This window comes from Phascolarctos cinereus, unplaced genomic scaffold, assembly GCF_003287225.1.
Source record: "Phascolarctos cinereus isolate Bilbo 61053 unplaced genomic scaffold, phaCin_HiC Scaffold_2;HRSCAF=192, whole genome shotgun sequence".
Taxonomy (NCBI): Eukaryota; Metazoa; Chordata; class Mammalia; order Diprotodontia; family Phascolarctidae; genus Phascolarctos; species Phascolarctos cinereus.
The window spans coordinates 136,971,049-136,984,880 of NW_027555625.1; the positions used below are offsets into that span (position 1 = coordinate 136,971,049).

General features: G+C 42.6%; 1 protein-coding gene across 2 annotated transcripts in view; it reads left to right on the plus strand.

The window, feature by feature from the left end:
* The first annotated feature begins 3,221 nt into the window (after positions 1-3,221).
* The window catches only part of PSD3 (pleckstrin and Sec7 domain containing 3), a 607,844-nt gene continuing 597,233 nt past the window's right edge, over positions 3,222-13,832 (plus strand). Inside the window, exon 1 of one of the 2 annotated variants that reach the window (XM_020969583.2) lies at positions 3,222-4,067. In XM_020969583.2, the coding sequence (XP_020825242.1) occupies positions 3,237-4,067 (831 nt within the window). In that variant the 5' untranslated portion in view covers positions 3,222-3,236. The remainder of the gene's footprint in view (positions 4,068-13,832) is intronic. The other variant, XM_078149617.1, reaches the window with a different exon arrangement.

The window sequence follows — 13,832 nt, forward strand, 5'->3', positions numbered from 1 at the left end:
TAATTGTCTTGCTATGGGATACCACAAAATCACCAAAACCCGGTGTCATGGAAACCAGAATTAAGAGCATAACTACCATTTCCCCTCCTATCTCTCCTTGATTAAGCATTCCTTCAACCCTTTGTCTCATCCTTTGCAAGCCTCTCCCAGCCTTTTCAAGCTCTCCCCACTTAGAGCTTCCTTATAACAAGAGCATGGAATCTGTACCCAAACAGACCCTCTCATATCTATTCAGTGTCTCTTATGTTCAGAGCCTTGGATCAAAGGATTTAGAACTGAAAGTGACCTTAGAAAGTATCCAGACTAAATCCCTTATTTTATAGATAAGGAAACTCAGACCTAGATAGATTAAGTGACTTGTCCACAGTCACATAACAAATAAGAGAGCTGGGATATAAATTCAGAACTTCTTTTTCCAAATCCCATACTCTTTTACCTGTGCTAGGAGCTGGGAGCTGAGGTGAAGACAGTTTAATCAAAACACAGAATGTTCTAGGTGGCACAGGGGATAGAGTGCCAGGCCTAGAGTCAGGGAGACTCATCTACCTGAGTTCAAATCTGGTCATTTACTAGCTGTGTGACTCTGGGCAAGTCATTTAACCCCGTTTGCCTCAGTTTCCTATTCTGTAAAATGAGCTGGAGAAGAAAATGCCAAACCACTCTTCTCAGGAAAACCCCAAATGGGGTCATGAAGAGTCGGACATGACTGAAATGACTGAACGATAACCATATAACAAGGATATGACACAAACCTACTTGTAATTAATAAAAGTAATACTTCAGTACAGCAAAGAAGTTCAAAATAAATGTGTGTGTGTGTGTATCTGAGAAGAGGAGGGATTGTAATGAAAAGTTAAAACCAGTGTGGGTGGGGGGAATGAGGAGGAGGAATCAGAGAAAGGTTTCACGGAGAAGGCAGTATCTGAGTTGGGCTTTAAAGGCTCAGTGGAAATTTAACAACACAAAAAGGAGTTTAATAAAGGAGACAAAAAGGACACTATTTATATCTCATAATCATCGAGTGTGTCAAGCAAAATGTTATGAACTATCTTCTAGGACATCGAAATAATATTGTCACAAAGACCATTTCTTTATGATGCGGTGTCTCATAATGGAAATAGACCAAGACTTGGTTTCTCAGAGCTGTGTATCGGTAGCCACCTCCATCTAGACCAGAGATCGTTCTATGTCAGAGAAACAGTCTGGGCCTTTCACCCCATGGTCAACATGTTGGCAGGGCCCTTGATGACTTGGGGTGGAGGAGTTGGAGGAGAATATTTCAAAAACAAATCCTGGTACAGGATCCCAACCACCCAGCGCAGCAATTTCCAAAGACTCACCCTTGGAACCAGTGCTCCCTTTGATACAAAGTATGTGGCCTGTCAGCGTCCTTTCCCTTTGATTAATCCAGGATTACTGCAAATGTGCAGTAATGACAAGGAGGCCAATGAGGAAGGGACCGCACAGGGCTTTGACATCAGTGCTTAGCAACAAGAGTGCCAGACTCTCCAAGCTACCCGCTCACTTTGTCTCAAGCTTTATTTGCTGGGGCTTTTTTTGTTTGTTTGTTTCCCTGACAGACTTCTTTCAGATGAGCAAAGCAGAAGACCGTTTTCTTTTTTTTTTTTTAATTTTCCAGGAGTTCAGTTTTCTCTGCAAGAGTCTTGTTGGCACTGCTTAGGTACAGGCTGTTTTCCAACCCAAGAAATACAACTAGTAAGGATTCTGTGTTCTAATTATTTGATTGAATTTACAGGTAATTCCTTTGTAATATCTGCCAGGTGTGAGTCTTTTCCCCTTTATTCTGAGTTTTTCTTTCTACTTGATTTTCTGAGAAACCTGATGTAACTTGGCTGGAGGGAGATGATCCATCTATGGTGAGGGTGGAATTGGTATTATAATGGCTGTTTTGGAGTAGAGGTTCTCATTTTACAAATCCAGTCAAGTAGATGTGATTCTCCCCCTAGTGTTGCACGCTTGTTTGGGGTGATATCATGTATTATGGGCTGATAACCTGGCCCTGCAACTACCTTGAAATCTCCCTGGATTTAGTTGACTAGAGCTGTATATTTAATACTTTTCTTCCACAGAGAATTTGAAAATGGGCAGGGTATAGGGCAGTTAGGTGGTGCAGTGGACAGAGCACCGGCCCTGGAGTCAGGAAGACCTGAGTTCAAATCCAGCCTCAGACACATAACATACACTAGCTGTGTGACTCTGGACAAGTCACTTAACCCCCATGCTTAGCCAAAAAGGAAAAAGAAAAAAAAAAGAAAATGGGCAGGGTAATTACATATAAGGAAGACAGATCTAAGAGAACTCTCTCCTTTAAAAAAAAATGTGTCAACCAATAAATGAGAGTATCTTAGGGAGCAAATACCAATCGCATGTGTGGTGAATGGTGTGTATTATGATATTATGATAAAAATAATAACAAGCTGAGAGTCTAGGTGGCACAGGAAATAGAGTGCTGGACTTGGAGTCAGCAACATAAGTTCAAATCCAGCCTTAGACTTGCCAGCTGTGTGATCTGGGAAAATCATTTAATCTCTGCCTCAGTTCCCTCATCTGTAAATGGGGATGAATAATAATAGCACTCATCTCCCAGGGTGGTTGTGAGAACAAAATGAAATGATATTTGTAAAGTATTTTGCAAACCTTAAAGTGCTATATAAATTATTTTTGTTATTGTTATTATTATTTCTTTTTTAAAAATCATCCCAGGTAGACAAATTTTGCTTGGCCTAAATTACTTCTAGAGAAGGAGAGACCACTACCCTGTAAGCATAGCCTGAGAGCTGGAAGAGATTATTTATTCCAGCCTCCTCTTTTTGCTGATAAGGAAACTGAGGTCCGGAGAGGAGGAGGGATTTTCCCAAGAGTGGCAGAGCTAGGATTCAAACCCAGGCCCTCCAACTCTGCACCATGTACTCTTCTCATTACACCATACCATGTTTCCTTTTTCATTTCAAACACGCCTCCCAAATTTTGTATTTTGTAATAATTTGCTTCTTTCCTACTTTTCTGTGAAGTGACTACAGTAAAAGCTCCCAGATCCAGCCCTGTGATTTTCTGATGAAAGCTAACCGTCTGGCTGTGTTTCTTTCAGGTTGACAGTGGAGTGGCCCAGCTGAACCCAGAGTTCCTGGCTTCGGTTTCCCCAGATGTTTGCATCCTTGGTCACTGTGCTCTGATCCCGGTCCCCAGCAAGGACCAGCCCTACCCCCTTGGAGGAAATGGCTAAGCCGTCTCAGCAGCAGCAGATGAAAACTTCCTTCCTCTTCATCCAGCTGCAACCCTCCCCTGGCCGAACTCCCGCCCAGTCTCCAGCATTCACAGCCCCAGCCACAACCACAGCCTCAGCAGCTGCCCGGAGGGGAGCCGTGAAGAAACACGGTTCCCTAAATCCCAGGACAGAGCCCTCAGCAAGCCAAGACCTCTGGCTCAAAGGACGGGTGGTAGAGACTCCCTCGTGGTGGCTGCCAGAAGAGGACTATGGGACAGACCGGGCAGCTGCATTCAGCTGCTTTTTGCTGAAGAAGAAGGAGGAAGAGGAGGAAAAAGCCAAAGATCCAGTCCTAAGGAAGGGTTGCGTGTCTCATTTCTTGCAACACCAGGCTCTGCCTCCTCAGGAATGTGGGCAGCCACAGGCATGGCCGTGCAGCTTTCCTAGTCCAGCTCTTGGGATGAGCAATGGGACCGGCAGCCCTTTCACAAACTGTTCTATCATTTCGGCTCCCCAAGCCCCGTGGAGCATGGATCACCAACTCAGGGCTGCGTTGGGGCCGTCGGTACTACGGGCAGCTGGGCCAGCGCCAGCTACTTGTAGCAGGACTTCAAAGGCAACGCAGCGGAGTGTGGATGTTGCTAGCATGTCCCTCACACATCCAGGGCAGCTTCAGGAGCTTCCAGCTAGAAGTCGAGGCTGCTGTTTGATGGACCCAAGGAGTGGTAAAAGAGGAGCCAGTACCCCTGTATTGGCCACAAGAGCGGAGCAATATAGATATAGCCCCCGAGTGCAGACCAGCAGTGTTTACCGGGCACCACCAGCTGCCCCACGGCTTAAGGTAAGAACTCCTGAAAGCCTATGTAGCCCAGTCCTGCTGAAGAGCCATCCCAGAGACCTGAGCTGGGAGAGGATGGATTGTAGGATCGTAGATTTAGAGCTGGCAGGAACCTTAGGGACCGTAAAGTCCAGCACACTCGTTTTACAGAGGAAGAAATAGAGGCCCAGAAAGAATAAGGGAATATGCAAAGTCACACAGCTAGTAAGTCTAAAGCGGCATTTGAACGCAGGTCTTCATTACTCCAAGTGTAGTGCTTCATCTAAACAAAGATCAGATGTTTCTACATGAAAGACATGCCAAGCATCTCTTCGCCTCTATCATAGCTTTCTCTTTCGCTATAGTCATATCTATACCTGTGTGTTAACATAGGTCAGCATTGTACCTGGAGTACCTTCCAATCTTCTCTTGGGATAGGACTAGGGCGAGCCATGACTCAGCATGGAGGTAGGAAGCAATCAGAGAGGGCACCATGGAGTTGTAAGGAGGTTCCAGAATCTGAAGCCTGCTCCTGTTATATTTCATAAGTCTGTCACTACTGAGCTTCTGGCTTCCTAAGCATGGTAATCTCTGGCACAAATTCCTCCACAATCCAGCTCTGCCTCCTGACTCCAGACATCTTCTCTGGCTGTTCCTCCCGTGGTTGGCATGCCCTCCCTTCTCATCTCTGCCTCCCGGCTTCCCTGACTTCCTTCAAGTCCCAGCTAAAATCCCACCTTCTGCAGGAAACCTTTTCCTAGCCCTCTTCATTCTAGTGCCCTCTCGGCTGATTATCTACAATTTAGTCTGCATATGGCTTATTTGTACAGTGTTGTTGGCATGTTGTCTCACCCATCAGAATGTGAGCTTCTTGAGGGCAGGGACTGTCTTTTGCCTTTCTTTGTATCTTGAGTGCTTAGCACAGTGCCTGGCATATAGTAAGCAGTTAGTTAATTTTTGTCGACCGGCTGCCTAACCAGCTGTATGACTTTGGATAACTGTTTTGATAATGATTCATTCTGATATCACGCTTTACAGTTTACCTTCTCTAGGTCATAGGTACTCCTTACCTGCAAAATGAGGGTAGAGTGGACCAAAAGCCCTTCTTCCTTTAAGATTTTATAGTCTTGCCTCCTACCTAACTCATTTTTAAGCATCTCTTTGTCCATATCTCCTACCCATCACCTTCAATTCCTTCTATGCCTAACCCCTACATTCCAATGTCCTCCTCTAACTCTGAGACTATATATCTCAGGTAAAGACCTGATCAAGCCTGAATCGGATGAAGCAAAGGAAAGATGATACTTCTAATGCTATGGAGATACCACTATTCTATTTGTTTATATGTATACATGGGGGAGGGGTGGGAGAGTGGGTGTGTTTGAAGTATATGGGAAACTGATGTCACAGGATCCCTTGGGGAAATTACAGCAGAAAGGGTAAACTGTTCTCTGCTAGGAGCAGGAAGTAGGCTTGGCTTGGTCAGCAGGTTTGCCTAGTTCAGACCTCACTGCTGATTTACCTTCTACTTTCTCCTCTTAGTTGCTTCTTTTCTGGTAGAATAGGTTGCTTGTATTACATGGTTAAATGGATGGGAGCCCCAGTCTTGTTTCTAAAGACAACCTTGAGGGGGGAAAAAACATTTTAGAGTTTCCCTCTTGAGAAATAACTCACATTCTATCCCAGTTGCTGGCTCTCATTTCCTACAGGGATTTGGGACAAATGGTATAATCACTGTGACAGAGAATTGGTGAGGAGTAGTGGCAGGGGCAGACCCAGTGGTGATTTGTATACTTGGAAACTCTTCTAGTGAGAGGATCCTTTTCTTCCCTTCCTAACCTCTCTTTCTCCCCACTTTCCAACAAAAATCCTCAGAACTACTATTCTTTCTCCTTTCCTTTTTTCTGTCCTGAGTTTGGCTGGGTAGATAGAGTATCTTAGGGAGCCAATACTGATCACATGGTATGATGAATAGTTTGTATTATAATATTACGGTAAAATGATAACAAGCTTAGAGTCTAGATGGCACAGGGAATAGAGTGCTAGACTTGGAGTCAGCAACATGAGTTCAAATCCAGCCTTAGACTTGCCAGCTGTGTGATCTGGGAAAATCATTTAATCTCTGCCTCAGTTCCCTCATCTGTAAAATGGGGATGAATAATAATAGCCCTCACCTCCCAGGGTGGTTGTGAGGACAAAATGAAATAATATTTATAAAGTATTTTGAAAACCTTAAGTGCTATATAAATTATTGTTGTTATTATTATTATTATTTCTTTTTTAAAAATCATCCCAGGCAGACAAATTTTGCTTGGCCTAAATTACTTCTAGAGAAGGAGACACCATTACCCTGTGAGCATAGCCTGAGAGCTAGAAGAGATTCAGCAAAGTGCTTTGTATGTAGTTGTTGTTCCGTCACTTTTTTTTCATGTCTAACTCTTTATGACCTCATTTGGGGTTTTCTTGGCAAAGATACTAAAGTGGCTTGCCATTTCCTTCTCCAGCTCAGTTTATTGATGAGGAACTGAGGCAAACAGGATTAAGTGACTTGCCCAAGGTCACAGAGCTAGTAAGTGTCTGAGGTCAGATTTAAACTCGGGAAGATGAGTCTTTGCTCTATCACTGTGTCACTAGCTGCCCCATGTACATAGTACATACAGTAAAGTATCTATTTGTCTATCTGTCTATCTATTCCCTGACTCTGACTTTCATTTCTTCTCTTTCCAGACGACATGACCAGTAAACCAATGCCTTATGTATGCATGGAAAATCCAGACTGGTGGGGTGGCTGTTCAAGAAGTTCACTCAAAATCAATGGATAAGTTAAAGTTAAAAACATAGCTGAAGGAGGTACATTTATTTTGAGTGAACTTCTTAAATAGCTATCCCACCTCTGGCCTGGATTGGAGCATTCTAGAGACTTTACTTTTATACCTTGCTAAATGCTGAATATACATACATATATATATATATATATATATATATATATAGTATATGTATATGTATAGTATATATATATGTATATGTATATATATATATATATACACACACACATATATATACACACACACACTATATATATATATGTATATATATATGTATATATATACATATATATAAGCAATATAAAAACAAATAAGATAGCCCATGCCCTCAAAGAGCTTATGTTTTAATGAGAGAAGACAACCTATTAAAGGGAGCTAGAAGGGGTAGGGCTAGTGTGGAGGAGTGTGTGTGTGTATGTGTGTGTGTGTATGTATGTGTGTGTGTGTGTGTGTGTGTGTGTGTGTGTGTGTGTGTGTGTTGGAGACACTAGGCATCAGGCTTACCAGCCAGAACAAGAAGCTGGCTAGAATGAGAGGGCCAGTCATACCACTTCTGACCTGGTTTCATTGAAAGCCCCTTACTTGTCCTGTGGGGCTATGGGAAAGAAAGAGGGATTACAGTGGAACATGGATTATTAACCTCTGCATGTATATCATGGACTCCTTTGGCAATCTGGTGAAGCTTATGGATGGATGACCCCTTCTCAGAATAATTGAAAAAATGCTAACTGTCAGTTAAAGTTTATAGGACTCCCTAAAATCTATCCATCAACTCCTCGGGAGTTCATGAACTGAAAATTAAAAACCCCTGGAACAGAGGAAATGACAGCAATAGTAGTCCCTTGGCCTTGCTGCCGAGATATTGTGACTGGCTCTAGCAGTGGCACTAGGTGGGTGTTTCTGCTTTCACACATCTACAAGCTTCCTTCCTTCTCCCAACTCATAGAAAGAATACTCAATTGGGAGTTGGAGACCTGGGTTCTAGTCTCAGCCCTGCCACTGATTTGGCTGTATGACTTTTTCATATTTCACTTCCATTCCCTGGGCCTCAGTTTCTTTCTCTGCACAATGAAGAGGTTGGGCAGAATGATCCCTAAGGTAATTTCTAGCCTTTTTTTTGTTTGTTTCCTAGGCTGTGTGTCTCCTACCTCCCTGCCACCCGTCCCCACTGTCCCCCAAGCCCATAATCATTTGGAGTGTTGGAGGGCTTAGCAAAATTGCCAGAGAAATGCTTTTCCTCTGCCCAACCTTTGGTACATATTCTGTTAGGCACGCAGTGTTATGAGCAAGTTGGGGAAGCAACTTATTGAGAGAGGAACTAGTGGATACAGTGAACCACAGTTCATTACCCTGCCCTCCAGACTGGGGAGATTAATTTAGGAGCATGACATGCTCTTCTTATTTCATTGTTTAGCTACATGACTCATAGCAAAATGATAGAAAGGTTAGTGCTTAGAAACTTCTGGTTATGTGTGTAATGCATGAGTGGTGAGGTACATGATTACCGCAGCAGGAATCTCCAGGGGCCTTGCTCTCTAGAATTCATGATGGATGGTATTTGTTAAGTCACGAATAACCATGAGCAAGAGCTTTATTATAGGACAGAGAACCCCTGTTCCTGACCCTTTAAGTACTGTGGGACTGACTTCCCCCCATGGCAATTTTCTAAGCAGAAAAGTTTGAATCTCACAAACCAAAGCTCTGCCTCCCTATGGGTGCCATTATCTAAAATGGTTGATTTTCTGCCTCTTTGTGAGAAAAGTATGGGTAGGAAAGTAAAAGCCAGTGATCCACTTCCCTTTGAGGGGTCTAAAGGGTGAATGCAGTTAATGGAGCTCCTGTTCCCTTCAGTTATTTTGTGACAGGGTCCTGGGTGGGGGCTTTCTTCAAGCACCGTTAGGTATGGCCCCATGGCGTGTGGACACAGTGGGCGCACTTCTGGGTGTATTTCCTGGGTGATGGTTGGAGAAGGGCTGGGGAAAAGTAGTGGAAATTCTGCTTGGTAACCTAGCATTGCCCAAGTTTAGCCAGTTTGCATTCTGGTGGTAGCCCAACCCAGGCTTTAGAGACCATAGAATTCCAGCTCAGTGACATGCCATTATAACCTCCTGGATGTTAGTCATTTGTTGCTGTTTAGATGCTTTTCAGTTGTGCCCTACTCTTTGTGACCCCTTTGGGAATTTTCTTTGCAAAGATACTGGAGTGGTTTGCCATTTCCTTCTCCAGCTCTTTTGAAAGATGAGGAAATTGAGGCAAACAGGGTTAAGTGATTTGCCCAGGGTCACCCAGCTAGTAAGTGTCTGAGGCCAGATTTGAACTCAGGAAGAGGAAACATCCTGACTCCAGGCTAGGCACCCTATCCACTGTGCCACCTAGCTAGCTGCCCAGTTTAGTCAGTTCATGTTAGTCTAAATATGAAAAGAGCATGGAACTAGGGGTCAGAAGACCTGTGGGCTAATCTCAACTCTGGCCACTTACCAGCCATGTGACCTTGACCTTGAGTAAATTATTTAACTTTTCTGAGCCTCACTTTCCATATCTGCAAAAAATGTGATAAAAACTTCCCTGTCTACCCCATAGAGTTATTAAACTAAATTCAATTGAACAAATACTCAACTCTTAATATGGTACATGATATAGGATCACTAAGAGATGGTCTTGCTCTCATGGAGTTTACTATCTTGTAGGGTAGATAAGACATACACACCAATAATGATAATACATATTACAATGTGATGAATCAAAAAGGTACAAAATGTTCTAAGTAATAGGAAGGAAAAATCGTTTTCCAATAAAAATGTCAGAGAAGGCTTCGTGCAGGGGTGGCACCTGAGCTGGGCCTTAAAAGATGGGTAAGAATCAAGTAAGATGAGATAGGAAAGGGCACACCAGACGGGGGGTAACTTTGTGAGCAAATGCGTGGAGATAGGAAACCATCCTGTTTGGCGAACAGAAAAGAGACCTGTTGTTGCAGTGATTAAATATACATGAAAGTTCTTTGTAAACTGGAAAGCTCTCTATATACATGTAGGAGGGGTCGTGTTGTTGCTGCTGTTGATGATTATGGTGAAAATCCATGCTTTCGGTCTAGCTGACCTTCCATGTCATTGCTCCCATGTCCTGCTGCTCTATGAAAAGGAAAAAGGAATTACTGTACTTTGGCTCTGGCTCTGAGCCGGAAATGTGAAAACCTGAAAAGCCAAAGAGATTCATTTTTTTAATGTCAAAAATCTTTCCAAAGACTTTTCTGGGTTTTCCCTATAAAATTAGAGGAAAAAAGCATCATTTTCCCTAAATCATCTGGGCTTTCATATGTCTAAATATATCAAGCATGGAGTTTTTAATGAACAAGCTAAGTTATGTATAATACATCTTTGTTCCTAAACCAACAGTGTGGCATTACTTGCATTTCATGTTTTCCAAACCCTCCCTTCCCAATTCACCTTAAAAAAATAACCCAGCAACCTCAAGTGGCCTCCCTCCCACAGGCCAGTGTTTTTTCCCTCAAAATTGGACTTTTCTGTTCTTGTTACCTTGTATTTACCCCTGTTTCAACCAAATTTCTGCTGGTATTGCATGACTAGCTACCTCGGCGAGCTTTTATTCCAACGTCCAGGGGATGACAAAGGACAATGGCGGTTGGAGGTGAATGTAAACAGAGCTAATGAGAATTTAGAAGGACCAAATGACAACACTTCTGGTCTGCCCAGCAGTGCAGGAGGCTAGAGAGCCTGAATTCTAGTACAGAAGCCGTTTCTGGCTCGCCAGGTAACACTGGACAAGTTTTGACTGTATGGGCCTTCATGTGATATTCTTAAAAATAAAGTTACTTCGGTGATCTGTGACTTTACAAGTGGGAGCACTCCCTCCGCCAATGCAGGTTGCGGCCCCCTTTTATTCCTTTGCAGATGATCTATGCGACTAACTATGGCTACAAAGTTTGCTGTTCCAAGGCCAAGTTTGGACCAAACTTAGCTAGACTGGTCTCAGATGAAAGACATACCATTTGTCACTGCAATCAGGCCTTTCCAGCCCAGTAGGACCTGCCATACTTCACTGGTAGAGCCTTCGAAAGGCCAGGGTCACCTCTACACTATGGTGAGGAATCAAGAGCAGGATACAAGTGTAGGCAATGCCTGGCATGGGATGTATGCCTGGCATAGCTCTGTAGAAAAAAGACATTTGTAGCAGACAGAGCGATGACCTGGGACTCAAGAGACACAGGCAGTTAGCTCTGGTCCTGCTGAGTCTGTCTCTTCATTCCTCCGAAACTCATTTTTCTCATCATAAATACAACTCAGAGGTAGCAGGGCAGGCCAGAGTTCTTGGTTCAGCTAGGAAGACCAATATTTGAATCCTGCTTTTGACATTTACCCAACACCAGTATTGTCATTTTATAGATGAGTCCCAGAGAGGTTAAAAGGCTTCCTTATAGTTATACAACTGAGCAATTTCTGCTGGCAGGATTCAAACCTAGGTGTCTCGACTTCAAGTCCAGGGCTGTATCATTCTGGGACATTTGTTCTATTATATCTATGAGTCTAAGGTCCTTTCCAACTTGAAAATCTTAGTATATATCTGGCACATGGTATAGGAGCTTAATAAATGTTTGATTGAGAGCTTAATAAAGGTGAAATGTTTTTATTAAAAACTAACTAGATTATTACAGTGACATTTGATTGAAATTATTTTCAAGGAAGAAGGGAAGTATCAGAATGGTCTCATGGTCATACTGAGTCACCTTTCCAAGGCTATTAAAGTCAGTGTTGCCTCTGTCATGGTGATGCCATTTCGGGTCCCCTGGTATCAAACTTTCTTTAAAGAATTTCATAAAGGGCAGCTAGGTGGTGCAGTGATAGAGCACCGGCCCTGAAGTCAGGAGAACTTGAGTTCAAATCCAGCCTCAGACCAAATACTTGACACGTACTAGCTGTGTGACCCTGGGCGAGTCACTTAACCCCAATTGCCTAAAAAAATTTAAAAAAAAAGAATTCCATATATCCCTTGGGGCTCCAGGGCTGTGAAACCAGTGATTGGACCATAGTAACAGAATTGCATGGATGGACATTCCTTCACTGACCTGATTTCTAGATGAATGAAACCATTCTGGGAACTAATTGTTGACCCTATAGCCTACTTAGTCCCGTAAAAGAGGCAATTTGTCTCATCCTGGTAGGTACCTTATTACCTAAGAGGTTGTTTCTCTTTCTTTGTTCTCTTGTTGGGATCGATTTTGTTTAATGCATAGAAGGTTGCCTTTACATCAAACCTCCTATGCACACTTTTGATTTTTTAAAAGAAAACCAGAGCCAAAGAAAATATCCACAAATACACATAGAGTAATTGTAACAGGAGTAGGCATTTAAATAAAAGTGCCATGAAGAATCTTTTGTAACAGGTTGAGAAAACAGTCTTTATTTGCTCTAGAAAGTATTTTTGCCCTCTTAATCTTGACACAGATGTCTTGATTTACCGCTTGAACAAATAAAAACTAAGCCACTAAATGGCACACTGGATAGAGCCAGTGAGCTGGGAATCAGGAAAACTCATCTTCATGAGTTCGAATCTGGCCTCAGACACTTATCAGCTGTATGACTCTGGGCAAGTCACTTCACCCTGTTTGTCTCAGTTTCTTCATCTGTAAATTGAGATGGAGAAAGAAATGGCAAACCACTTCAGTTTTTTTGCCAAGAAAACCCCAAAATGGGGTCACAAAGAGTTGGTCACGACTGAAAAATGACTCAGCAACTACAAAAGACAGCATAATGATCTCCACATGGCTCCATCCTATCACTTCATCCAAGATGTCAACATTCTCCTCTTCCCCACTATGTCGTACTTCATCATATTCTTCCATCAAGAAGATGTTGCCACCACCCAGTAACTGTTAAACTTTCTACATCTCCAGTCTACTCCTTGGAATGACAGTTGGCTTTTACATCAGAGGTGAAATATGAGAGAGAGGTATTATAAACATAAATGAGGACATTGGACTGGAAGTCAGGAGACCCGGGTTCTCGTTCTGACTCTGCCAAGAAGTCCCTTTGTAACCTTGGGCAAATCATTTCCTCTCTTTATGCCTCAGTTTTCTCAATTGTAAAATAAGAGTTTTAGACTTGATGACTTCTAGGGGTTCATCCAGGGCTAATGTTTCATGATCCCATGAGTTTGTCCCAATCCATTTATATCTGTAGTTACAAAAATGCCTCCAAATACCACTTGGCATTAAGAAACCTCCATTTCTAGCAGGATATTACTACCTTTAAGGGAATGATTTAAAATTAAACATAACCCACTTTCCAGAACAGGAAGTCAGGGATTTTCTCTCTTTGAAAAGTGAGGCATAGACAAAAACCTCTATAATTCCTGTGCTATCAAGGTCTGGGTATGAATTCTAAAATCTTTAAGAACAAATTCTGCCTGGGCATGGTGGCACATGCCTGTAGTGTTTGCTGCTGGAAAGACTAAAGCTGGTAGATCACTTCAGATATCTGTGCTAAGTCTTGTACCAGTATGGTGAACTCAGTAGTGGAGGGCCACCGAGATGCCTCAGGAGGGTCAGGTCAGAAAAACAAAAGTAGGTTAAAGCTTTCCTACTGATTAGCTTTGGAATCAAGCCCAAGAGGAGTCACTGTACTTACAGAGAAGGAGGAAGAGGAAGAGAAGCAGAAACAACAGCAATAATGACAGCCAACAACTTCTGGTGATATTTATCCAGTTTTCAATTCAGAAAGTCCAGAGTTTACAAAGAAGGGTAGGACAGCCAATCAGTTAGATCTTTGCCTTTCAATGCTACAAGTGAAAGAATTTACTTCTTGTTTGTGTGCATGTAAAAATACACATTGTTTTCACCCCAATCAACAATTCATTTGTATAAAATTATGTGGTGGAGTGGGAAATTGGTAATGAGGGGTTTTTTTTAGTACCTTGAAATTTAACTAGGAGTAAAAAATCAAGCTATTTC